This window comes from Acomys minous (assembly GCF_964271855.1).
Source record: "Acomys minous genome assembly, chromosome: 1".
NCBI classification, from domain to species: domain Eukaryota; kingdom Metazoa; phylum Chordata; class Mammalia; order Rodentia; family Muridae; genus Acomys; species Acomys minous.
In genome coordinates, this window is record NC_140483.1 from 155,783,863 (window position 1) to 155,811,392 (window position 27,530).

The 27,530-nt window shown below is 51.3% G+C and overlaps 1 protein-coding gene across 7 annotated transcripts in view; it reads right to left on the reverse strand.

The window, feature by feature from the left end:
* Positions 1–27,530, reverse strand: part of AKNA (AT-hook transcription factor) — a 47,496-nt gene that overhangs the window by 17,002 nt on the left and 2,964 nt on the right. For 2 of the 7 annotated variants that reach the window (XM_084773734.1, XM_084773732.1), the window contains exons 2-8: positions 16,690–17,047; positions 13,653–14,692; positions 11,128–11,202; positions 5,909–6,065; positions 5,082–5,233; positions 2,955–3,014; positions 396–523 (exon numbers count right to left, since the gene is read on the reverse strand). In XM_084773734.1, coding sequence (XP_084629860.1) covers positions 396–523; positions 2,955–3,014; positions 5,082–5,233; positions 5,909–6,065; positions 11,128–11,202; positions 13,653–14,692; positions 16,690–16,939 — 1,862 coding nt within the window. In that variant the 5' untranslated portion in view covers positions 16,940–17,047. Of the gene's footprint in view, positions 1–395; positions 524–2,954; positions 3,015–5,081; positions 5,234–5,908; positions 6,066–11,127; positions 11,203–13,652; positions 14,693–16,689; positions 17,051–20,295; positions 20,490–22,092; positions 22,453–27,530 lie in introns of those variants that run through there. The other 5 variants (XM_084773730.1, XM_084773729.1, XM_084773728.1 and 2 more) reach the window with 5 other exon arrangements.

Here is a 27,530-nt window from a genome sequence, read left to right on the forward strand (position 1 = left end):
GGAAATAGCTGGATGGTGACAGGTGTGAAATCAGAGACCCTAGGAGTACCCTCGTGGGGACCATGTAAGCCATTAATAGACAGCACCAGAAACTTCAATAGCGAGATGATAAGACTCCATTGGGAACCAGGAGGCCTCAGCTCTGTCCCCTACGCCATCCCCATGCTGTGTGACTCTACGAAAACCCTAGTTTCCCCTGGCCTCAGTTTCCCCATTGTCTAGTGAGGGGCTTTACAGTCCTGATCTCCAAAACTTATCTAAAGGGACTGGGTTCTCAGCTTTAGATGTGTTGCTCACTAGGACAGGTTAAGTAGCTTCTTCCTAGAGACAGAGGGAACCCTGTCCCACCTGTCTCCCCCATACACACGCCCCGATCCTGTCTCTCCAGCACCTACCTGCAGAGATGGAGCGTCCTGGGACTCCCCTGCGAGGCATCATGCTGTGGGTTCTGGTGCCGTTCTCTGCAGGCCTGCAGGTACTCTGCCTCTAGGGCCACGTGGGCTGCCCTCAGTTGCTCCAAGCTCTGAAACAAGGGCCGAGAGCTCTGAGTGTCTGCCCTTGGGGGTTCCATGCTCACATAATGGGCAGGTGGCTCTTCGCGGGGGCTCACATGGAGGCTTGAGAAACAAGCTGTGGCTGAGCACCTCTGGAGGCTTCTGCCCAGAAGGAACTGTCTGCCATCAAACACTTGAAGTCTAGGCACCAGCCCAGAGATCTCTAGCTCTTCTCGTGTAGACTATAGGACGCCATGGTACCCAGTCAGATGTAGTATCCTACCTCCGTGTCCCATAGGGTTCTAATACTTCAGGGAGCCTGGATCTTCACTCCTTACGGATACTGAGGTCAGATAGCATTATAAGCTCACACTCTGCATGAAGGTGACTGGCATAGTGGTTCTTAGAAAAATGAATATCGCATTCATTCATTTCCACTTCAACAAAATCTCAGGGAGAGATACAATTTGCCAGTGAAGGACAAAGAAGTTATTTAAGTTGTTGAAACTCACACAGCAAGTGAACAAATTATAGAGGCAAGACTTGAACCCAGGCCCACTGGACTCAAAGCTCCTGGTCCTAACTACCCTGCTAGGCCCCGGGAGTGAACACAAACATCGTGCATATATGGCTGTTGGTCTCTCCTGTTAGTCCCTTCCTATGTGACTGAACTTAGAATGTAGTCTCCAGCCACATCTGATCCCTCAGAAGCCCGTAGGCTCCCTAGATAGGAATGAGGATGGAGAAGGAAAAAAAACAATGACATTTTCAAATTGTCATTTGTAGTGGGAAAGATGGCTCCACAGGACTTAATGCTAAGTGAAGACAGAGGAGGACAAAAGTCATATGTTCATATTCACATGTGGGGGCTAAAAGCACTGACACAGAAAAGGGGGCAATGGCCATTAAAGACTGGGAAAGGTGAGCGAGGGGAGGTGAAGGCTGGGCATCAGGTACCACAGCAGTCAGGGACTGGGAAGAATAAACTGATGTCCTGTGTTAGAACATTATCATATACTTTGGAGCTACAAGAGGGCTGAGTGTCATGGTACAGGCCTGTAATATATGTGAGAGGTTGAGGCAGAAGGACGAAAAGCTCAAAGCTAGCCTGGGTAACTCCATGATGTCCTGTCTCAAAAATGAAGTTGGGGCCAGTGAGATGGCTCAGTGGATAAAGTACTTGTCACCTGGGCCTGGTGACCTGAATTCATATTCCTGGAACCCATGTAGAGGTGGCAACTGAGAACTGACTCATAAGGCTGTCACGTACACGCACGCACGCACGCACGCGCGCACACACACACACACACACACACACACACACACACACACACACACACCTCTATCTCCTGCATGCTGGCATTACAGGTGTGTGTGTGCCACCACCACACCCAATTTTACACAGTGCTGGCGTTCAAACTCAGGGCTTTACACATGCTAGGCAAGCATGCTCTACCAACTCAGCCACATGCTTAGTCCCAAAGGAAAGATTTAATTCTCAGGGGCAAATCCCAAATCCCCTTGGTGATATGCTACAGTCCATGTCACATACCCTGTAGCTGGAAATTGCTGTGGCATCTGTCACAACCTGAGAGAACGCACATGCTATGATATTTCTTGGGGTCCCCCTATATCTGTTTCTCTAGGCTATATTTTGGCATCTTTTCCTCCCTACCCTTAACTGGACCCTTTCCACAGCAGCTTTCAGGGTATCTGTCCAATGTGAGGGACCCAGAGAGACCCTAGAGGAGTGGGGTCAGGTACTCCTCCTGGCTCTCCCCCATCTCCTAACCCTGGTGTCACCCATGCCATGCTACCAGTCTTTCCCCATACGAACTCCCAGGTTTGAGGACCCCACACGCACCTTCCTAGGGCCCTGACTGGCAGCAGTAAAGATTGGACATGTCTGGCTCTAACTATCTAAAACCTGAAGTTTAGCTAGTGAAAGTTTCATGGAAGAAATGATCCCCACTCCTCTTTACCCCTGGTTCCAAGCTTTGGAAAAATAACAGGAAAGTAGGTAAGAAAGCAAATGCTCCTTTCTGGAGCCTGTGGGTATGGCAGGGCAGGGGCCCCAACTGAGAGGCAGCAGCCTGAGCTAAGGACTCTGTCGCCCACCGCAGTGTGGCTTCACTGTCATTTCTCTCTGGGCCTCTGCACCATCATAGTTAAGCAGGGTTAATGATCGCAGCTTCCCAGTGGGCATTTGTGATGAAGAGATAAAACAGTGATGGGACTTCCAGAGTGTCTGGGAAGCCACTATGGCTCAGCAAGAGCTTGCTACCATGACACAGTAGGAGGTGCCTTGGGCAGGAAATGGGAGCTCTCAGCTGCCATGAGAGAGACTGGTCTGGGGCACAGCCACCTGCCTTCAGGAAAAAAAAAACGGGGCTCAAAGACAACCCTAGCGTCAGGCTAACTGGTCACTGCTGGTGCACCTCCCACATGGGGTAGTAGTACCTTGATTTGTTCCTGGGGTGGGAGATGTCCAGCCAGTACCAGTTCCTCGAAGGATTCCACCTGGACCATGGGAGGGAAAGAGGCATGCTCTATGAATCCGACCCTCACACACTCAGTCACAGTGTGCTGTGTCAGCCTTCAGAACGTACGTGTACTCCCAGCAGGGGGTGGATCCTGGAAGTGGATTCCACCTCTGGCCTTGGCCAGGCCAGCCTTGGGGAAAACCTAGGAGGTGTACTCATGTGGTGGAGGACCTATGAGGGACATTTCCTGCAGTCTGACTAGTGGGAGGAACAGCAGCCACGCCAGTCTGAGGAACAGTATGCAGTTAGCAAGAAAGAGGGCCTCATGGGATATTCCTATGTCCAAAGGCTCCAAGGCCTATTGTTCAGGGCCAAATCAAGATGAGGGCACTGCCTTGGATGTACCCAAGGGAGAAATATGATATGTTTTGTACACGTGTCCCACAGCATCCATGGATCCCTAGCCGAGTGACTATGAAGACAGAGGGATGCTGAGTCTCTTATATAAGATGGTGTTGTGTTTCCTTAGGACCTGTTCAGTCCTCTGTGGGTAGAGAAAGGCTTCAGCTCTGGGAGACTTGGCAGTATCAGTCTATGCTTGGGGTGTGGCTCAGTGGTGGAGTGTGTGCTTAGAAAAAAAGGATCTGAGTTCTATCCGGCACTGCAGACAAAAAACAAAAACAAAACAAAACAACAGCAACAACAATAACAACAACAACAACAAACCCCCCAAAAACTCAGTAGCTGAAGCTGACTTTGACTTCACAGTGACCTTTCTGTCCCAGCCTCTCTAGTGCTGGGCTTACAGGCATGAGATACCAGCCCGTGAGACAGCTGTGAGTCTCATTTTGATATGTCCTTAAGCTCTAGTGTGCCCTGCACTCCCAGCACACCCTCACTCAAACCTGCCCCGTGTCAAGAATTAAAGAGCCCAGGACAGCATGGGTTCCCAGGTGGGACAGCACGGCTCTGGACTGGGCAGTAACCATGCCCTGTACCTGCTCAGTGTCAACCTGACTGCCAGAGAGACAGGGTATCCACATGACCAAGAATGGTAAGGACGGAATGACACGCTGCCGTACCACAGAGGAGCCAAAAAATACCAGGGAAACTCCAAGATGTCAGACATGAAGGAGGAATGTGGTTGAGCCAGATCTCGTGACATGTTGTCCCAAACAGACAAACTGCAGAGACAAAGGGAGGTTGTGTAACCACTGGGGACGAAGGGTGGGATGGTCAGGGTCGGTTTCCTGGACAGTGTCTTTCTAACATGGACCTTGGTGGCTGCAGGCCCATGACACAGGAAACATGTGAGTTGTGAAGTTGTGGTATATGAATGTGAATTAGACCTCAGTAAAGCTATTACCCTACCCCAAGGCCCCAGAAAGGAAAGACAAGGATGGTGGTAATGGAGAAAGAAATCGGTTTTTTAGACAAGGTAATATAATGATTGTGTTTATATTTTTATAATGGAGAGCAGGAAGCTCAAAGCCTAAAGTGTGATTCTGGGCTGAGGGCTCAGGGCCCAATGGAACATCTCGTTTACTGGCTTTGAGCTAGCTTGGTTTATTTTTCTCTACGCGGACTTCCCCTCTGCCCCAGCTCCCCTACTTCCGTTTTCAGAATGTGGTTAAGGCGTTGTGTCTTCATAAGTCTCTTTAGACACCTTTGGAACAAAGCCAAGTGTGAAGTTAGACCAAGACTTGCAGACAACTCCACAGTGCACTGCAGAGGTGGTTGGACTGACTTCGGTACTGAATGAAGCAAGAAGGGGCAGTTTGTCCTAAAGAGGAAAATGTTGGGTGGAGGCCAGAGAGAGTTCAGGGTCTCCCCATGGACAAACAGGGGACACCTCCAAGCCTGATTGTAGGAGCTGTGACAACGGACAGGTCAATAGATAGGTTCAACCTCATCCTGGGTGACAAGGAAGCTGGATCACATAGTGCCTAAGGGCAAGAGGGTTGGTCAAGTTCCTGGACTGCTGAGCTAGTCACATGGAGGTGGAGCAGAGACATCTGGGGCTGGCGGAAGCATCTCTCACATATACAGAAGGCCCATGCACAGGGATGAGGTGTCTTGTGGGGTAAAGCTGGGGTTTACTCACCTTGGCCAGGAGCCGACTGGCCCGAGACGTTAGTGCCTGGGTCTGTCCTGTGGAGGGCTGGTCTGTGGCAATGCCCTGGCTCTGAGGAAGCCGCCCTGGAGTGGTCATGCTGGGGGACGAGGAGGGACTCAGGTCTCGTGGGGACGGCCACCCTGGAATACATAGCCGCTGAACCCTGGGGCTGATGACAGTCTCCCAATCCACTGAGGCTAAAGGCCTGAGGCATCTCAGATTTCCATCATCAAGCTATAGCCGGCCCCTTCTGGCTACCCTCCCTCACATTATCTAGGAAGAGGGACGACCACCATGCTGTTCCACTACTAGAGAAAATGAGGCATTGATCTATCCTACATCAAAGCTGAGAGGGGGTGGTGTTGGAACCCGGAGGTGGGGAGGGGGCAATTCTCAGTTGTAAGTATGGCCTCTAATTTAGAGATGCAGGTTCGAATCCTGGCCCTTTTCATCCCAAGCTATGTGTTCCTAGCATGACTTTGTCTCTCTGAGCCCCAGGTCTCCCAACTATCATGGGATTATGAAAGGTGTGTCCCTCACTGGCTCCACATGGGGACTAACTTAGGTCACACTGTGTCCATTTTATAGGGCTTACAATGGGCTCAATGAAAACAACGCTCGTGCCACAGAGGAGCCAAAAGGCCAGGTGGCTTAGCTAAGGCTCTACCCAGGATGTTTAGCTTGGTCAAGTCAGTTGGTCCAGAGAGGGTCTTGACACTCCACTCTGGCTATAAGCCAGTGCCCACCCCGGGGTGGACCAAATGTCTTCCATGAGGAGGAGGCTGCTAAAAAGTCTGGCTCCTTCCCCAACTCACCTGTGGCCTCAGAAGCCTGTGGATCCTGGGCAGGACTAGGGCACCACTCTGCTGATCTGGGTTGCGGGATAGAGAAGGACAAGACCTTGTTTCCTTGCGGCATTGACCCAGAGCGGATGCTCTGACTGGGCTGGGGTGGGTCTGAATACAGATGTACCTGAGGAAGAGGGAAGCAGGGAAGGGAGGAGTCAGATGGGGGCAAGCTCACTGGAAAGATGCTACATCTGTCATTCATCCATCTTCCACACAGGAGCTCCTTACTCACCCTGGGAATCGTGAACACCACTTTTCAGTGGCACCCACATGGGCAGAGGACTTAGAAGCCATTGCCTACTCTCTTTACAGAGGTCCTGGAAGGGAGGCAGGCAGGGACTGCTTTCTCCATTTTTCATCCTTTTCTTTTTATTTATTCTTCTCTCATACAACAAATCCTGACCTCAGCCTCCCCTCCCCCCACTCCTCCAAGAACCTACCCCCACCTCCCACCCCACCCCCCCACCGCTCCTCCGTTTCCCTTCAGAAAAGAGTAGGCCTCCCAGGGCTATCAATGGAGCACCGCATAACAAGCTACAATGAGACCAGGAACAAACCCTCATATCAAGGCTGGAGGAGAAAACCCAGTAGGAGGAAAAGGGTCCCAAGAGCAGGTGAAAGAGTCCGAGACACCCCCACTTCCACTATTAGGAGTTCCACAAAAAAAAACCCAAGCTAAACAACCACAACATATATGCAGAGAATCTAGTGCACACCCATATGGGCTCTGTGCTTCGGTCCCTGTGAGCACCTTATGAGCCCTGGACTCCCAGCTAAATACCTGGACTACATCACAAGACCATGCTGACGTCAAAGCCTATCGCTTTACACTGGTAACAATAAATGTTACAAATAACATTTATTATGTGTCTAATACATATATAATAACCATTAACATTTTAATGAAATATCTCTAATAATAACTACATTGATAATAATAAATAAATTGTAGTGAATGGCTGTTTGAAGGAAGGAAGAAGACGTCATGTGCACGGGGGGGGGGGGGTGGGGGGTGGGGTGGGGTGGGGTGGGGTGGGGAATCCTGTGTTCTGCCATTGAAGATGGGATGGGAAGTGTATAGAGAGGCAGCTGATGAGGAGGAAGCACATTGGAGCTCAGAAGGAGGGGCACCAGGTTCCAAGCAGGGGTGTGAATAGAGTTGGGAAGGCAGGATCTGCTTTGTACACCGAGGTTCACTGGATGCAACCATGTCTGTCACTGTGTGCTGTCCATGACAGTTTTCACTCCATAGCTGACAAGTTGAGCAGGTATGACTGAGCTGTATAAGCCACCACTGAAAATACCCAGTCTGGCTAGCTTGGCTTAATATGCTCCAAAGCCATTGGCCAGGCTCAAATCCAAGCTCCGTTAGGGTACACTCTGAGTTCTAGCGGATGGCATTGCTGACAGCCCCACGCATAAAGTCAGTGCTTAGTAAATGTAGCTGCCACCTGTACTTTCAGCATTGTCAGTGTGGTAGTCTGAAAGAAAATGTCTCCCATAGTCTTGGGATTCGAATACTTCATCCAGTTGGTGACATTTTTCTGGGTAGGACTAGGAGGTGTGGCCTTGCTGGAGGAAGTGTGTCCTTGGGGTGAGCGTTGAGGTTTCAAATGCCACACACCATTCTTGGTTCCTGCTTGTAGTTTATGATGCGAGCTATAAGCTTGCTGATCAGCCACCATGACTGCCTGCCATACATCTCCACTATGATGGTGATGGACTCTTATCCGTATGAACCATAAACCCCAATAAATCCTTCCTCCTATATGGTTAATCATGGTATCTTACACAGCAATAGACAAGTAACTAATACAGTCACCAACATCTCCACCATCACCATTGCCATCATCACTATCATTATCATTGTTACCATTATTATTATTATTATTATTATTATTATTATTATTATTATCACTATCATCATTACCATTATTATTATTATCACTATCATTACCACCATCACATCATCACCACCATCACCACCATCATCACTACCACCACCACCATCCTCACCATCCTCACCATTACCTTAACTTTCATCATCATCCCTCTATCTTCAACATCCTCCCTATCCTTATGTGTATATGGCCACCATGAAGCTGGGCCAGTGAAAAAGGCTCGCTCCTATGATGCAGGGGTACCTATTTAAGAGCTCAGGTGGACTATCCTTACTGCCTCTGCTACCCCAGGATCAGGACTAAGCTGCGGAAGATGGGCGTGGCTTAGGGGTTCCATGGCCTGAAGACAGGAAACCCCTTTGCTCATGCTGTTCTTTGGAGCCTGGCTGCTCCAAGTGTAATTTGGTGACGCTGCCTCCCTCCTCCTCTAGCCTGAGCTTCCCTAGCTGAGAACAAAGCTGGATTTTCATAATCCCCTGGACCATCTGCTCAGGCTCTGCCTGTGGGGGCCTGCCCATCAGCACCCCTTTCTTCCTGAGGTGACCCAAATCCCAGGGGGGGGGGCCCTCACCCTCTAGAGTTCCTTGCCCACTGTGCCAAGGCCCCACCTGGGGAGCAATGGGAACCTGGCAGCCTCTAGACCCAGAGGATGAAAACAAGGGGAGCAGAGCCGCTGCAGGCCTGGCCATGCAGAGGAAGTGGGGAGGAAGGGGGGGCTTAGCAACTGAGGGGCTGTTTGGGCCTGTCCCTGACATGACCTGCCTTGTGGACACAGTAGACCCTGCACTGATATTCTGAAGCACTCAGGGCGCTGTGCAGGGTGGACCAGTGAGTCTGGGAAATATCGGGTTAAACAAATGAGTATTCTGGGCACAGATGGGGTCTCCAAGCCTTTAAAATGGTAATGAGCTTTAATGAATGGGGCGAAAGGGAGGGGGAAAGGAGTGCTCTGGCTCCTCTGAGCACAGAGGCTTCCCACATGCACTGTACCCAGAGTGGCAATAGAACTCACTTCAGGAGAAAGGGGGTGACATCATTCCCCAATTCCTTTGGGGTAGTTTCTGTCTCCTCATCTGTTTCACATCCCCCCCTCTCCTGAAAGCTGAGACTGAGGCACAGGAGCTGGGAGGAAGTAGCAACAAGACAGCAAGCAGTGATGGTGATGGTGGCATCATCACAGACTCCAGGGTTAGCATACAGAATAAAGCCCACCCCTAGCCCACCCCTGACTCTGTACCATCCCATACTCCCAGCCCCTGGCTCCTAGAAGCTCCTAGATCTAGCACTGGCCTTCCCTGGACAGCTTTTCTGGCTGCAGACCCAGTGAGTGTCGGCTTGGTTTTGGCAGAGCGAGTGAGTCAGGGGCCCTGCAGCCAGGTATTTACGGTCAAACCCTAACTCTGGTGCCTCTGTGTTGTGTGACAAGTTTCTTAACCTCTCTGTGCTCAGATCTAAATGACTTAGGAGAGCAGTCAACAGGATGGCTATTTCTACTGCCATGGCTTGCCTGTCTGTAGGCCTGTCCCACACACAATGTCAGGGCCTGAGCTGGGCATCCCAGATCTGAAGAAAGTACACCATCTAGCATGAAGAGACCCAGGGGCACATGCCACCTTTGTGCCTAACACCTGCCGTGGGACACTCCTAGCTTAGCGTTGTGTCTGCAAGTGGGAGGAACCAAAGGAGACACTCTTAGTCTGGCCTGGACTCTGACTGGTTCAGCCAGTGTTTGTCTCTGTTCCATCAGACTGTGGTTCCCATAGAGAACTCACAACAGAGGTAGCCTAGGTATCAGGATATAGTCCCACCTAGGTCCCTCTTAGGTGGGCCTAGCCTCTCCTGCATTGTTCTGGGCTCTGGACGGAGTGAAAGAGCTCAGCAGGCCCTAGAGAAGTCATGTTCACGGATCCGTGTGCGAGGCAGGAAGCCCATGGGAGCCAGAACCCCTCACTCACACAGGATACCTTCTGGCAGATAACATTGGGCTCAAAAGCAAGGCATCTGAGCCCTGGCCCCCTGTCCTCCCCTGCAGGTTGGGACCATGAGCTGTGCCCTATCACTCCGTGAGTGACAATGAGGCTGAGGTAAAGGGAATTATAGGCCATTTTCAGTGCAATCACCTGAGCAGAACTCACTTTTCTCTTGGGCCAAAGAGTTATCTTTCCAGAGAGTTGCAGAAGGTCTGATGACAAGCCCCCTCCCCCGCCCCCTGCTGTAACCCAACGGATATTCCCAGGAGACTGTGTAAGAACAGCCCTGCCTGCACCTGGCAGGGCCACAGGTGTGGGGACACAGAACTCTGGTCCTACAATAAGCCCCTTTTACCTTGCTGTGGTTGCCTTCACCCATGTTCTCCACAAGTGGCTGAAGACATGAGGTCAGCACATGGCAGAGGGGCCTTAGGGTGGGGAGCATTCTGCAGGAAGGTGGGGTGCTCTCCTTATAGGAGGACAGTCAGATAAGGGGAGGCCTACATCCCTGTCCCACAGCTGCCCTGCCTCCTCCATGCTGCCTGTTTAAGCAAACAGGAATATGAGGAAAGCAGAAAGCCACAGAGGCTGCGACTGGCCCACTTCCTGCCTCACCCCAGAAAAGAGGAAGGTCCCTCTTCAGGGTTCTCAGCCTCCTCTGGAGACAGGTCAGGGTGCAAGGCAATGCTGTGCGGTTCTCAGTGTCTCAGTGTGAATGAGCTCTTCCCTTCAGGGCAGTCTACATGCCACACAGGGGGTGCTTAGCTCCGGTTGGATAAAAGGAGAAGGTTTGGGGAGGAGGCATGGGAGAAAGGTGAAAACAGGATCCTGGGAAAATGGGGCACCAGAGAGTAAGCAGAAAGTCTGGGCAACAGCCTGAAACGTCACCTAGCTGGCTAGAAATAGTGTAAGAGTCAGCCTAGGTAGTCATACCCCAAAGTCACAGAGAAAGAGATAGCTTCTGCTGACCTTTAGTACCTCAGGGGAGAGAGAGAGAGAGAGAGAGAGAGAGAGAGAGAGAGAGAGAGAGAGAGAGAGAGACAGACAGACAGACAGACAGAGAGAGACAGAGACACAGACAGAGACACAGACAGAGAGAGAGAGACAGAGACAGAGACAGAGAGAGAGAGAGGGAGGGAGGGAGGGAGGGAGAGAGATCAGGGATAGCTAAGTTATGCCAAGGTCACAGAGAAGCCTGGTGGTAGTTCAAGAACTAGGACTCCTCAATACATAGAGTCCCAGAAAGCAAAAGCCAGCAGGGTAAGCCATCTCCCTAAGGACCCCAGAGCTTGGCTCTGCCCACCCCAGCCAGTACCTTGGCCCCAAGGCGAAGCTGGTCGATAGTGTTCTCAGCCTCCGCGTACTTGGTGAGGAGCTTGTGATAGTCCTCCTGTAGAGAAAAGATGCAGTCACCTCAGGCCACACATGAACGGAGACCAGGCTCAATCCCCAAAACCCGAGTAGAAATGCCAGGTGTGGTAGCACACATTTGGGAAGGCAGAGGCAGGCGGAGCACTGGAGCTCTGGCCAGCCGGCCTAGCTGAATTGGTGAGCACCAGGTAAAAGTGAGATCTTGTCTCCAAAAAAAAAAGCCAAGTAAGGAGGAGAACTCAGACAGTCAAGGTTGACTGCTGGCCTCCATATGCAAATATCCACACATGCATCCATCCACACATATAGGAACATATGCATACACATATGCATAAACACACACAAAGGGCAGAAAAGTAATTAAAAGTCATAGTTCTTATCTACTCAGGGGTCACTGGTCTTCCAAAAAACCCCCCAAGTTTTGGCAAAGCAACTCATTGTAGGGGGAAAACAAAACAAAACAAAACAAAACAAAACAGATGCCATTGGTGGCCTGTGATGGAAGGAAGTAACACTTAAAAATGAGTTGCTGTTATAAAAGGTCAGGGTGATGGCTCTGTAGGTAGAATGCTCACTGTGCAGGCATGAGGAACTGAGCCCAGATCTCCAGCGCCTGTATTAAAAAGTCAAGCATGAATGGGGCATAAGTCCTCATGCCTGTAATCCCAGCACTTGGAAGGCAGAGGCAGGAGGAACTCTGTAAAGTCCAAGAGTCTGGTCTACATAGTGAGTTCCAGGACAGCTAGAGCTATGGAAAAAGACCTTGTCTCAAAACAACTGAAATAAAGCTAAGTGTGCTGATGCATGCCTGTAACCCCAGGACCTGGGGGAGGAGGCAGGAGAACCCATGGGCTGGTTGGCCAGCCAATCTAACTGAGTGAGTTCCATCCTCAGTAACAGACCATGACGCAACAAAACACGGTCGAGCGTGATACAAGATGTCTTATGTCAATTTCTGAAAGTACACAGAGGAGGGGTGGGAGGAGAGAGAGGGGGCGGGGCCTCAAGAGGTGCCCAGTGGTTAAGAGCACTTGCTGTCCTTGCAGAGGATCCAGGTTAGGTTCCCAGTACTCATAAATGATTCATAGCCATCTGTAGCCCCAGTGTCATGGGATCTGATGACTTCTGACCTTCTCAGGTGCCATGCACACATGAGTGCAAATACATACAGACATACATATATACATACATACATGCAGGCAAATTGTTTATATACATAAAATAAAATGAATAAATCTAAAAAGGAAGGAAGAAGATGCACATGGGTATCTCTTGATTTTTTCCCCCCACATTATCAAGATCTTGGTTACCTCATGGTCAATGAGGGAGGATGTTGTTCCTTTAGGCTTATAGCAATGAGTGTAGAAGGAGGCAACATCAGAATAATACTATCTTTTCACTTCAAAAGAAGGGTTGGGGCAAGGCAGTGACTGCTTGTGACTACACATCATGAGGAGAGGCAGCAAGTAGCCACAGTTCTGTAGGAAGCTCACAGCACCCTCCCCGATATCTCACGATCCAGTGGGGAGACGTGCACGTAGGAGACTACACCCCAAGCCCCCAGGTCTGATCATACCAATGGTCAGGGTAAAGGGAGGGCATGCAAGTTCCCCTGAGATTTCACATATGCCTCAGCAGTGGGCAAAGGTGGGTGACTACTGGAAAGACCATCTCCATGGAGTGGTCATGTACAAGGAAGGCAGACAGAAGAGATCAAGAAAGGAGAAATTCAGGAAGAGCTGCAGAGACTTGAAGGGCACAAGGGCCACGGGCCACCCACGAGCCTCATCTGACTCGGGGGGACAGCAAGAACAAGCCACAGCTGAGTGCCTGTGGATCTGTTTCTGGCTGTGCATGAAACCCTGGGGATAAAGTAGTTAGAATTAAGCACAAACAATAAAACAGAGAATGACTGGGTACCTGGAACTTTGCTTAATTCAGAGGGATTGTGGGAGTCGGGGAAGAGGTTAGAGATAGATGGGAAAAGATCCCAGGAGCTGCTTCCTGCGGCTGTTGGGTTATAAAGGGTGCCCATTAGACTGCTCTCCTCCCAGCATAGTTAAATTCTTTTTCACACACAGAGGTTGAAAACAAACAGATCATCCATGAGACACGACCATGCTCACTGCTCTGTCGTTTTGGGACAGGGTCCAAGCTAGCACAGAACTTGCTATTGCTATGTAACTGAGGATGGCCTCAGATACCTGATCCTCCTGTTTCCACTTTGTGGGATGCTAGGGTTTCAGACATGCACCACCATGCTCATTTATGAGGTGCTGGGATTGGACACAGGGCTTTGTGCATGTGAGGTAAGCACTCTACCATTGTAGATTTCCCAATCTCTCACACTGCTCTTGATCAAAAGGCAGGGTCTGTCTTTAGCACAGGGACAGCCCCTCCCTTCGCCATCAAGGGCCCCCACCCAGAGCCAAAGTTTCTCTAACCAGCAAGTGCCTGGGTCTTGTTTACCTGGAGCTGATGAACCAGCTCAGTGGCTTGTTCAGGTGTCTGGAACTCCTGGGGCACCCTGGTGATTGGGTGGGCAAGGGAAGAGTCGTTGGCCAGGGATGGCTCTCCGCCACTCAGCAGTACATCCCGAACAATCTCAGCTGGTGACTTGAAGATTAGGGGTCTGGTAGGGTCTTGTTGCCTCTTGTGGCCTCTAGACTTGGGGGGTCGGTAGTTCTCATCTTTGGGAAACCTCACCCGGGGCCCGACCTTGGACAAGTCAGGGAGTGGGTAGTTGAGGCGCCCCCGGCCATACTTGGAGGCATCTGAAGAAGAGTGGCCAGCCATATTGGCCCCTCGATTGCGCTGTGACACAACTTTCTTTACTGTCCCAAGCCGAGTGTTCAGGGGGCTGATAGAACCAGTAAACCGGGAGGGCAGTGGCTTAGGTGATGGCTTAATTCTCTTCCAGGTCCTGTCCTCGGGCCGAGAGCTAGACAAGCTGGTGGTTTCTCGGCCCCATGTGCCTGCAGAGCGCTGAGGATTCTGGGCTGGCGCTGCTAAGGAGTGCCGGAATTCTCTGGGTGTTGCCAGAGCAACGTCACCTCCATTTCTGTCATCTGGCAGTGGGAGGTTGTGCCGTGGACTCTGTGGCAGGGCATCGGCCAGGGTGGCAGGCTGGAGGACATCAGTGTCTCCTTCCCAGATAGAATCAAGGCTGTCACTAGGTTGACCAAGGCTCACGGTTCCACTGCTCCAAGACTTTATGGGACTGTGTTCAACAGATGGATGGGCCTCGGGATGCTCTGAAGGTCTGTACGTACTGCCTTGTTTGATAGTGGTTACCCAGTCTCTGGCTGGTTCCTGTCCTGGAGCTGCAGGGCTGGAGTCTCCTTGGTCTTCACACTCCGTGCAACTCTCTCCACCTACCTCCATCTCAGGGCTTCCAGGGACCTCATGTAGCTCCTCTTCAGATTGGTCTAACTGTTGATTGTGCCTGGAGAGCCAGGACAGAGGCATGGTGGAACCTTCTGGGCTGCTCGCATCATCAGCTTCTGTTTCTGGAAAGACAGGTCATTCATTTCTGAGCGCATGTTGGGTCTGTAATGTCACCTGAGTTACCTCGTGACCTCAAGATGAGAAGATGGCAAGAACCCCACACAGGCAGGCACTTGTGTGACTCTTCCCCTGGTCATCTCAAAGGTCCTCCAAACTGCGTCTCCCATCTCTACTAATGGCAACACCATCCCATATAGTTGCAAAAGGCAAAGCCTGGGAGGCATCTTGATCATCATCTCCTTAGCTACTGATCCAGAATGTCCATCCATCCATCCATCCACCTACCCATACTTTCAGGCATCCATTTACCCAGCCATGTTTACATCTCTGTCTGTGATAGATCTAGCTTTTCTTTTCTTTTCTCTCTCTTTTCTTTCAAGACAGGGTTTCTGCCAGTCTTTGTAGATCAGGCTGACCTTGAACTCGTGAAGGTCTGCCTGCCTTTGCCTCCCGAGTGCTGGGATCAAAAGAGTGTTCCATCACGGCCAGCAGATCTAGTTTTTCATGAGACACATTGGGTAACATTGCACAGACTCTGCTCTGGATGGAGGTGTCTTTGTCATAAGCCCTGTTTGGCCTGCTGTCCCATAGTGCTCTTCACCCTTACTCTTGACACTACGTATCTCTTGGCTTCACCCAACCACCCTGTTTTACCGTAGCAAAGCCAAAGCCAAAGCTCTGAGATGCTAAGTAACTGGCCAAAGGACCACACTTTTTCAGAGCAGTCTGGAACTCAAGCAAGGGTCTGCCGTCAGAGGTCATGCTGGGGCTGTACTCACTCCAGGCTCTTCTGATCCCTGCCTGGGGACCATGCACAAGTCACTGATCCCTGGTACTTGTTCCTCTTACTTCCAGAGAGTTGTGTGGAGGAAGGGAAGTGGGGGGTGTGTGTATGTGTGTCACAAGGCATAGGAGTATCTCTTAGGAAGTATCTCTTAGGAAGAGGCATCTCTGCCTGTTGCCTTAAACATCTCAGTCTTCATTCCCTCAGAAGTGACTACATCTCAAAAACATACCTTCTTTTTTTAGAGGCTGGGGATATATAGCTCAGCCTTAGAGCATTTTCATGAATTCTAGAAGGCTCAAGGTTCAATTTCCAGACACACACACACACACCCACAGCGGCAGTGGCAACAGCAAACAAGCAAGCAAAAAGCTCCCAAGTGGACAGCTGTATTGGGGTGAAACACTTAGGGTAATGGCACAAGTTGCTTCTCCATGCCCCAAGGATTCTATTGACTTAAGGGAGTCTGATATGTGCATATTCGTAATCCGGCAGAGGAGCCACCACACATCAAGCCCTTCCTGTTCCCAGTGGTGTCAGTATGCCCATTTCATAGGTGGATATACTGAGGCTGGAGTGGAGTAGGGACTGGCCATGGGAGAATCTGAGAAGTCCCTCCACGCTGGTCCCCTGGCAATGGCGGCAGTCACTGGTGAGGATGAAGAATGCTAACACTACCTGCCGCCTGGGGTTTAGAATAAGCCTAAGCCCTGAGCCAAGCAATTCAAGTTACCAAAGACACAATGGTGACAAGTGCGCAAAGGGCTGGATGGCTCTGCAATGTTGACCACAGCACCCATCTGTATCCTACAGGGCCAGAGAAACTGGCCCAAAGAATTATGGGAGAGTCATTTCATGCAGGCCCTAGGAGAAACTTGTGGAAGAATACTGGAAGAATGGGGAAAATGTTCTATGGAGATAACAATGAAGCAAGCAACAATGGAGAATTCTAAATTACATTTGAATGCTTATATAATATTTACATATTAAAAAGAGGTCTCACCAGGGGAGGGATAGAATCATGAACAGCTTTTAACTTTACCTCTTATTTGCTTACATTTTCCAAAATGTGCAGTATTGTGTAATTTAAATGTTAAAAAAAAAAGATAGAATTTAAGTAAGCACTATACCAATGCCTCTATTTTCTTGCCCCTATTGGAAGACAGGCTCTTTGGGTAGCACCTTGCCATTTCACGCTACAGGAGTCCACCTCACCTTCTCCAGAAGGCTCTTCAGAGTCCTGCATGTCTGGGTCCCACTGCAGGGGTGGTGGTTGCTCCTGTGCCCGGCAGAAGTCCTCCAGGAGCTCAGGGCTGGTGGCTTTAGGAAGAGACTGTTTATGTCCCCAGCCCTGGTCACTGCTTCCAGCTGCATCTTGCTCCTCAGCCCAAGCCCAGCGCCGCCTTCGGGGCCCTTGCCCCAGGCCTGGCCCAGCCCAGTGTGCTTCTGTCCCTGAGCTGGCCATGGGCCCTGGCCTGGCTTCACCTGGGCCGCTTCATCTTTGCACTTAAGCTGCAGCTGGGGGTCCAAGTCACAGGTGGCTCCTCTCAGCACCAGCCATTCTGCCTGTGGCCTGCTGGGACACAAACAATGGATCATGTCAATCCTTCGGGTCTTCTTCCATCATACTTACCAGCTGGAGCCCCCAAAGGCAGGTAGCCCTCTGCTGTGTGACCTTTTTAACACACTGCCCTCATTTGTCATCAACGAGGTGAGGATTCATCTCCTTCTAGGGTAAAGTGCTAGCAGGAAGCACACTGAGGTGCGAGTGGCCCCCAAATGCCAGCTACTGTCACCACATACCACCTAACTCTGTCTGCAGGCATCAGGCACAGGCCCTGCTCACAACACTGACTGCCCATAGGATGACAGGCATATAACTCAGTGCCCCCCAAATGCTAGTTACTGTGACTGCACACCTGGCTCTGTCTCCAGTCCCAGGCACAGGCGCTTCTCACAGCACTGACTGGCCATGGGAGGACATGCGCAGATTAGCAAGTGGCCACCGACCAGGTGAGAAGTGGTAAGAAAGCCCTGGTGACATCACCCCAAGCCCAGGAAGTCAGGGAAGGCACCACATGGTTTCTTCTGGAAATGAGACACGAATTCCGATTGAAAGCAGAAAATGGTGAGCTGGTTCCAGTGCCCAGACTCATTGAAAGCAGGTGTGCAAACAAACATGGCTCTACACATGCCCCAGCAGCCACGTTCACAACACCCAGGCACCCAGCTGCATGGAGAAACAATTTGCGGTTTCTACATACAACAGAGTATTATTCCGTGGCAGAAAGGAATGGGATGACAGCAGAAAAAGGGATGAAGTCACAACATGTGTGCCACCGCGGACAAACCACCAAAGTGCTATGCTAACTGTGACACAAGAGTCCTGTGTGTCCTGTGTGCAGAGCAAGTAAGTCCAGAGAGGAAGGGGGCCAAGTGGTGGCTGCCACAGTGATGCTGGGGAGGGGAGGAGGGTCCTGGGCTGCTTAGTGGGCTTCCTTGAGGCGGTGAGGGAAATGTTCTGAAAGCTGAAGAGATACAATGCAACCATGTGACTGTGTATGCCAAGGGCTGCTGAGTGGCTAGTTTCATGTTATATAAATTTTGCCTCAAAAAGGACATACTAGAGCACTATAGGCCAGGGGTCCTGTGAGTACGGAGGCTGGGTGACTGACAGGGAGTGCTGGGGGGTGGGGATGCCAAACCCAGCAAGCTTCTCATGACATCCTCAGCAACTGCACGTGACTCTCAGGCAGAGAGCCCAGCCGAGGGGCAGTAGAGAAGGCCTGCTCTATTTGCTCTGGGACAGTGAACCAGGGTGGACAGCCTGGCGACAAGAGGGGCCGTCAGAAGGGCCCTGGTGGCAGAGGAGGGTGGCCCAAGGTGGGCTGCCTCATCCTTCCCTCTCTTCCTCATTCTCTCTTGTCCCTTCACACTCTAGCACTTTGCTGGTATTTCCTGTGTCAATCATCATGCTGGGCCCAGGAAGTCTCGCCTCAGGGAAAAGGCACAGGACCTAGGAGCTGCCAGCCACTCAGTTATCAAAGAACTGTAGCTGTCCTAGTGTCTGTCTATGCTGAGTTTATACAAAGCTGAGGCACAGAGAGGGAGGGACCTTTCCCAGAGCAGGACAGGAGTGAGGATGGACTCGGGTAGAAGGCACTGGGCTTTGGTACTAGCCTGGGTTCTTCCCTGCAGGCTGGAGTTGGGCAGTCAGATTTGTCCTTGAGACTCCGGGGCTCAAATACGTATTTGGGAAAAGTCATCAGGCAGCTATTTCTAGACTCAGTTCCCCAGAGGCAGGGGCTGCTTGGGAAAGCCTGGCTTCACAAAGACTAGGAAGTGACACAGGCTAACTCTCCCTTGGTTGTGACTCTGGCCCTGGGGATGGCGGCTCAAGGGCTTCTCCCCTGCCCCAGTCCCTGTAAAACTCCCACATCCTGAAAATCTCCACACTGTTCCCACCCTCCCAAATTTGCAGGAAGCTTGAAATATCTGCTTTCCCACCTCATTAACAAGACCAAGGCTCAGAGAAAACAGTGATTCAGCCAGGATGCCCTGGTCAGTAAGTGTGATGACAAGAGGTCAGTCCTGGCCCAGGACTCTCCTAGTTGGTTTTGTTTGTTTCTGTAACCACATATCAACAATAGTAAAAATCTGCACACCTATACCTCTATGCATACTTCTAATTGTATATCTGCATATCAATGTACTACATGTATTTTAAAATGAAGCAATAGAGGGCCGGTGAGATGGCTCAGCAGCTAAAGGCACTTGCTGCCAAGCCTAAGGACCTGAGTTCGATTCCTGGGACACACATGATAGGAAAGAACTGACTCTCAAAACTGCCGTGACCGATATATATGTCCTATGGTAACACATGTGCACACACAGATAAATACACAATAATTAAATGTAATTTTTAAAAAGGATGAATAGAAGAGTGAAGTTGGGCTCATAACCCTAATGACCTGAGTTCAAATCTCCAGAATACACATAGAAGCTGGGTGCAAGCACGTGTAATTCCAGCAGGCTGCTACAAGGAGTTGGGAGGCCAACAGGAGAACGTTATCAGCTAACCTGGCATAGGTAGCGGTGAATGAGGGACTGTCTAAAACAAGTCGGAAAGCGAGACTCAGTACTCCGGGTTGTCTTCTGACCTCTGACGCATGCAGTGGCACACGTAGTGTCCCACTCCTCACAAAAGACCGTACAGAGCCTGCGCCGCTGCCTCAAATCTATGGTGATAGGGGATCTTGGCCTTGAGTATACATAAGAACTCTCTCAGCACTCAGGCTATGTCTATAGGATCCTGGCTCAGTGGCCCTGGGACAGAGCCTCAGGATCTTTATTTAAGCAAGGACTTCACCAGAGCTTCTCCCAGTTTCTGGCTCCCAGTGTGGAAGATGGAGGCTTGGGCAGGTTGAGGGGTGCAACTGTGTCTTGCCTCCTTTTGACATTTCTGCCGAGGAAGGGCTGTGGCGTGTGGTTTTCTGACTTTTGAAATGCTATTTTTTTTTTTCTAGCCCACTGCAGAGCAGCCTGCCCAATCACAGAGGCCTCAGCACATAAAAGAGGAACAGCCTGCTTTCTGCAATGACTCAGTGGCAGAAATCTCACTGTTCTCAGCGAAGCCCTCACGTCACAGGCGGCAGCGGTCAGTGGCTACAGTTTTGCACACGTTTCTCAAGTGCTTCAACCTGTGAGCATTTCCTGGGAATGACCTTAGTCTTCTGTGCAAGCCTCGGCACCATGGAGCCTGGGTCAGGCCAGTCAGGTAGTCAGTCTGTAAACATACATCAATGCCAAATATATGCTAACCTCAGGTAGAGATGAAGTTACAACAGAGCAGCAGGCTGAGCAGATCCCAGGCCTGGTGTTACTGCCCCTTGAGGCTGGTGGCTGGCTGACTGCTCCTCTCTGTAAAGGGGAACAGTAGCCCTGCTGCTGCTGTGTCCATCGTCCGGCTCTGGTGAGCATACTGGCCCAAGTTGTACCAAATGAACTTAGAGGTTCTATGCCCATAGGATTAAAAAAAAAAAAAAAAAAGAATAAGCTTGCCAATATCTCACCCACCATGAAGGACGCAATCCAGAAAAGCCACTAAAGAAAGTTTGGGGGCCGCTTTAACATGGGAAGCAAATCTAGGGGAGAATGAGGAAGGGCACTCAGGACAGAGGAACAGCATAGACAAAGGGCCCTGTGCTTGAGTGCCACAGACAGGCAGGGAGGTCCCGGCAGGACAGCCATCAGAGGGTAGCAGTGAAAGCGCCATATGAACTGTGCCCTGACCCAGAAGGGCCAGCGCTATAAAACTGAGTCCTGCTAACCACTGGGCTAAGGGTCCCCACCTGAGAAAGCACCAAACACTGCTTTTTCTGTGCCCTTGCCTCCCCCCCCAACACTCGAAGAGACCTGCTCCCCGAGTTCTAACGCTCCAGGGATTCTGTTTAATTCCTCGTTAGGCAGTCTTTAGTTCTCCACTGCTTCATATAAAGTGTGTGTGTGTGTGTGTGTGTGTGTGTGTGTGTGTGTGTGTGTGAGAGAGAGAGAGAGAGAGAGAGAGAGAGAGAGAGAGAGAGAGAGAGAGAGAGAGAATGTGTGTGTGTGTGTGTGTGTGTGTGTGTGTAATGGAAGGGAGTTGTTTCCTGCCCTGGGTCATTACAAAGCCTGAGGGCCCTCCCCTTATGCCACTCAATACACCAGGCTCCAGGATGATTCCCAGTGTGGCTACACAATCTTCAGCTGCCTTGGCCCTCAGAAATGCCACACCACTTAGCCAAGGATAGCCAGGACATCCCCACCTTAACCTCACTCCAACAAGGAAACTGAGACAGACACCTAATGAGAACAACCAGGAAGTTTAGGTCAGAAGGGATCACGGTGGCTATTAAAGCAAGGCCATCATCGGACTTGTAGGAGGAAGGAGAATGTCGGGGGGGGGGGGTGGGAGGGGGGGGAGTGGCGGGCGGGGAAGACCTCCTGACCAACCTGCTGGGCCTTTCTTTCTAAAGGGCTGGGCTGTGGGGCTCCAGTGTAAGTTCTGATCAGTGGCAGCACATAGACCTGTTCACAAGGAGTGTCCTTTGGCCTACAGCAAGCAGAGATACCCACTATGGATGGTCCAGACTGTCCCTGACTCACTCAAGCAGCCAGGGAGGAACTAAAAAGGGGCCAGGCTATTACAGGCCCCACTTGAGGTCCAAAGTGGCCTCCTGGCCCCCAGAACATCCAGGCTCTGTCCCTGTCCTTATGTGAGGAAGGGGAATGCTGCCTCCTACCCTGCTCCTCACTCCTGCACATCTCCAGAGGCCCTTGGCAACCCAAGCACTAACTGGCCTGTGAGATGGACTCACTTGGGGCACAGAGAGGGACCAATGCCGGTTCAAGTTCACTAAGGGAACCAAATGAAATCTGGAAGGGGAAATTAGCATCCTAGAGTCCACTCTGGCCTGGGGGCCGGACTCCCAGAGCTGGGCAGGAGTGGCAGCAGCTGCTTAGCTGTGATTTCCTGGCTAGGCTGGGCTGATTGCCAGGGTTGTCCAGAGACTCTGTGACTGGCCCATCCAGAGGGAAGGCGGCCTTCCCTCTGGCCCTCCTCCTGCCTCAGCTCCTTACCTCACTCGGACTACACCACCATCTTGCCAGCCTGGGCTCAGGGGAGCTGCCCACAAGGTCTTTGTTTCAAATCTGGGGAGCCCCTTGCCTTCACAGCACCCTGGACCGCCTCCAGACTGCTCTGCCAGCCAGAACCGCCTCAGCTCGCAGACAAGCATCGCTCCCCACTTCTCCCCGCCCCTGCAGCTGAGGCCTTGCCTTGCCTCCTCCTCCTCCTCACAGGAAGCGCCCAGCCTGATTTCCTACAAGTGTTTGTGAAAAGGAGGAGGGGTGCTGTGCAGAGCTGGCGCCAAGAGTTTAACCCCTTGCTGGGCAAGTGTGACGCTGCACTGATGGGAAAGACCTCACTGGAACTTCTGAGACCTTGGGCTTAGGGACCACCGCAGCCACCACCCTGCATACAGGCAGAGAGACAGAAGTTCAGAGAAGGCCAAACGCTTGGCTAAGGTCACACTGCATGCTGGACCTGGGAAGAGGAGCCTGCAGCTTCTTGTACCCTCCATGGGTCTCTTCAGCTACCCATGACCTTATCAGAGCCTCTCCTGCTACTCTGTGCCTCAGTGCCCCTGCTAACAAGGGGTCTCAGACTCGGTGCTCAACCATGTCTTTTCCAGCTTTAACTCTGTCTCACTATCAGGGAGGATTAGGGGGTTTCTTCCCTTCCACTTTCTGCCCGTGCCTGAAGACAGACACACCTGCATTGGAATTTTCTAGATAGCATGAGAGGATGGAGGACTTGAGAATCACATGACTGCCTCCTCTTGTAGGTTTGCCCTCAGAGGCCCCCAGAGATGAAGGAACGGAATTATCTTGATGATCAACCAGTGGCTTCTCAGGTCCCCTCACTTCTGTGAGAGGTGCGAGGTAGATGCTAGAAGCATGGCAGGGCACAGCCACACAGAGTGTGAGAGACAAGCTGGTGACCCAGGGCCCAGGCTGCCTGGAGTATTTCTGAGGCTGAGAACTTATAGAACCAAGGGAAACAGTTTCTAAGCACCAGTAGTTTCGGGTACCAGATGCCAGATGTGCTATGTTTGAAGACAACGGGTCTGAGAGTAACACACTGGGGAGGTGAGGCAGAACCATCAGGAAGGTCTGGAGGGGATGGGGGAGGGGAGACCACAGTCACACTAGGGACCGGAAGGACAGGGAGGCAAGAGCAAGCCACAAGAATAGCTGCTGCAGAACATTCTAGAAAGGCAGCTGCAAACAGCATGTGATGTGAGAGGCCTCAGGTGCCAGGGGAGAAGGTACAGGATCTGACCTTCAGGGTCCAGGCTGGAGCAGAGCATCCAAAGGAAGCAGGAGCCAGGTCCAAGGGACGAGGTTACAGAAACCCCGAGCCTGCTCCTGGCTTCCTACTCTGGCCTGCTGACCCAAATAGTCAAGTCAGGAAACACAAGAGACATGAGATCGACCTCTGACATCCAGAAAGCCCTCAGGGGACTTCAGAGGAACAGCCAGGCCAGGGGCTACCCAAGTGTGATGTAGACCATCTTAGAGTCCATAGGCCAGGAGGTTCATTGTCAGCCTCACCTCCTGCTGGCTCTGTGACCTTGATGGCTCCACTACCAAGGGCCACTGGTTTCCTTTCTGTGGAGCAGAGCCAAACAAAGTGGTCACTGCAGAGAGACCACTGTCAATTTCACGACAGACGGCCTTCTCGGTGTGCAGTAGGGGGACCTTGGAGTTATTTCATCATCATAGTTTCTACCCCTAGGTCTCCTTAGGTGGGAGTCTCGGGCCTCACCCAAGAGCTTGTGGCTGATGGATGAATGAAGCGAACGAAGCCTCTGAGAGCCAGCTGCCAGTATCGGGCTAAGCCACCGCTAGCACCAAGGACCTCCCAGCAGAATAATCTCCCGACTCCTGCATCCCTGGCCCTGCCCTGTATCCACATCTGGGTGGTGGGGCTCTCCCTGTAGCCCTCTGGGATAATGGAACAGAGCCAAATCCTACCCAGGCCCTCCCTGCTGCTCTGGTGACCATGTGGCCCATTATATGGAAGGCGGGCTTCCTTGACATCCTGTCACTCACTCACGAAGCCTGCCTGATCATTAACCCATCAGCACCAGGTGGCTGCCGCTGCTGGCACACCCTCAAGCCCTTTTGAGAGGCAGCAGCCAGTATTTACTGTCCTTCACTCTGCCCCTGGGCCTTTCCCTCCCCCTCCCTACCCTTACCCACATCCTATTCCTTTCTAGGTTCTCAAGCCAAACTGGGTGGGCCGCCTGGCCACTCCCTACCATCATGTAACTCCTCATGCAACTCATCAACCATTGTGTCCCTCTTGCCAAATTTCCTAACCCTCACCGGACTCTGTCCCTGTCTTCCTCACATACCTTCCAGAATCTCTGTCTCCTGCAGAAACACCCTCCACACCCAAGAGCCTCATGGGATCTTCTCAGGCACAAGCTTTCCAACACAGCCTTGCACACTTTTGCCATTCAGGATGCTTGCCCACAGGACCAGGACAAACAGAAGCTGCAGTTCTGCCCTGCTCCGTCCTCCCTCGCTCCCTCTGTGCTTGCGCGCTCCACCACCTCACTGCTCCCCTATTGGTGTCCCCCAACAGGTCCTTCTTACCAACGATCAGCTCTACACCCCATTGACTTTAAGCTGCTTGCAGACCTGGCTTCTGCGTGGCCTCCTTGGGACTTGCCATTTGTCCTGATGCTCACCAGGGGATGATCATGGCCAGCTCTCTTGACTTCTGGAAGGAGCTCTTGAAGCACTCACTACTAGGTCCCTGGTACCCAAGATGGTTGACACATGGCAGAAACACCACAAGTGCATACTGGATCATCCATTACACCTAGCCAGTTGCCCAGGTAGCTAGCTGCCCGTAGCCCCTAACAGCCATCAAAACTGGTGTGATGTGCCCATTTCACACATGAGTAAATAAGGCCCCTAGAGCCTACACAATTTGCCCAAGGCCACAAAGCTGGCGAACATGGTAGAGACTCAGGTATGTGAGGGCCTGGCTCTTCCTGACCAAGACTAATGCTCACCCTGACCCAGCCTGCGATCCTAAGGCTTGTGCACAGAGTTCAGGGTGGAGCCTAAAGTCTAGGCTACAATTCTGCAAAAGGAGGCCCTGCCTCAAGTGTATTTAGGAGTCATTAGAGAAGAGTGTCTTCTTTCATTGATGAGGGGAGAAAACTGACATAGAAGGAAGATAATAGTTCTCAGCCACCCAGGTAAGAAAAAAGCAGATCTCTACCTTGATCACTAGCTGCTGGAACGCAGCAAGCCTTCTACTGTTTGCCCTGGCCTTGGGTCCAGACACTCCACTAGACCTTTGCCCTCTCCTTGTCACTGCTTACCCAACCTGCCCTCACTTGATCCTTCGGGAGCCCCAGAGGCACAGCAGAGGCACGAGCAATCCATCCATCCTGAGAGAGCCCCATGGGAGTGGGGCTGTCATTCCATCCCTCCTGTGTCCTGGCTCTTCTCTGGGATGGTCGATCCCTCCTCCTGCCCAGGAAGCTGACCTTGCAGTTTAAAGTATATAGTGCATCTGGGCAGGGGCAGATGCCACAGAGGACCAAGAAGAGTGATGGAGGCCTGGCTAAGGAATTCTCCCAGGTCACCTGGGACATGGGTGTTTCTCTGAGCTTCAGATCTGGTGTATCAAGAGAGGGTCACTAAGAGGCCGGACAGACATCTCAGCAGCTAAGAGCACCCGCTGCTCCTGCAGAGAACTTGGGTTCAGTTCCAGCATTTATATGATGGCTCATAACCACCTGCTCTCAGGGATCCAATGTCATCTTCTGGTCTATGTAAGCACCAGATACACACATGGAACACATACATACATGGAGACAAAGTACTCATACACATAAAATAAAAATAAATGAAAGAGAGAGAAAGAGAGACAGACAGACAGACAGACACAGACAGACAAACAGAAAGAAAGAATATATATCTGAGGTGATCAGAGGTCTTGGACTCCATTCCACTTGCCCACCCAGGAAGCCCCACTGTCCTGGTGGGTGGCCCCAGAGACAAGCTGAGACCTCCGGGCCTTTGGAAGTGGAGTGAGCTTGGCAAGATCCTTGCTGATAAAGACTCTCAAGGCCCCGGTTACTCATCTGTAAGATGGGGGCATTGTTGGCTTTACAAGACCCATGGGATGAAGTAAAGAGGGACGGTGCCCTCAGGTGTTGGCTCAGTGCCTTAGCTGGCACAGAGCACCTGCTGGAGAGCAGTGGCCTTGACCTCAGTGATGTGGCCACAGAGTGTGGTCTCTGCAGCACTCAGCTCCCCCGAAGACGCAACATCAACCAAAGCTCCAGCTTCAGAGCTCCCCCAACACCCAGGGGAGCAAGCCCTCCCAACTGTGAGGGGTACTATTGCCAAGTGGCTTCCAAACCAGTCCTGAGGCCAGAGACCCAGCTAAGAAATGTATGTTCATCCCTAGCCACTGAGGGAGGGAAACGGGCCATGCTTAACTAATAAAGACAAAGGTTATAAGGACGGTGTGTCCAACCATATAGATGAAAAATCTCAACCTCTCTCGCTAGCTTTTTTTCAAAGTAAAATTTTGAAAGTTCATGGTGCCAAGAATGTATTGCTACCTTGAGGCTTTACTGAGCACCGATTTTGTGTCAAATACCTTGTAAAAAGTCCTTCCTTCTAAAGATTAGTTCTCATTAGCTAACCTCCTTATCAACCCAAGGAGGCAGAGACTCCTGTTCATGTCTTGTAAGTAAGGAATGTCTCATATTAATTATTTTGTTAGTGAAACATATAGTGAAGAGGCCAGAAACAACCTCAGTGTCCAACAATGGGGACCGCTGGAATTCTATTTGTTCCCAGCTGGGCAGAGCATGCCTTTAACCCCAGCACTCAGGAGGCAGAGGCAGGTGGATCTGTAAGTTTGAGGCGAGCCCGGTCTACAGTGTGAGTTCCTAGACAGCCAGGACTACACAAAGAAACCCTGTCTTGAAATAAAATATTTGTTCTAAAAGGAATAGGGTTTTTTTTTGTTTTTTTTTAGTTATTCACAGAAAAATACAGAATGGTGTTTACAATTATAATGTGAAGGCGGAAGGAGTAGCTCAGTACAGTGGGCACGAGACCCCCAGGTTCCATCCCTACCACCAGACACACACACACACACACACACACACACACACACACACACACACACACACACGGGCTTGCACCCTGCCTCACATGTGCATAGCAACACTCAGGCATGCCCTTCCTCCTCAGTTTCCCTTCTCAGAGCCCTGAAGTTCTTGGCAGCTCTGACCTTCTGTGACACCCAGCAGCTCCCACGTCTTCTCTTTTTACTTATCTGATGCCTTGAGCTGTTATTTGCTCCCCTGGCCACTGTGCAACATTTGAGAACAACACACCAAAGAGGAGGCTTCCCAGCTCCCAGCCTTAGAGACTCAGCATTCTGAGGCATAGCAGGTTATTATCTGACT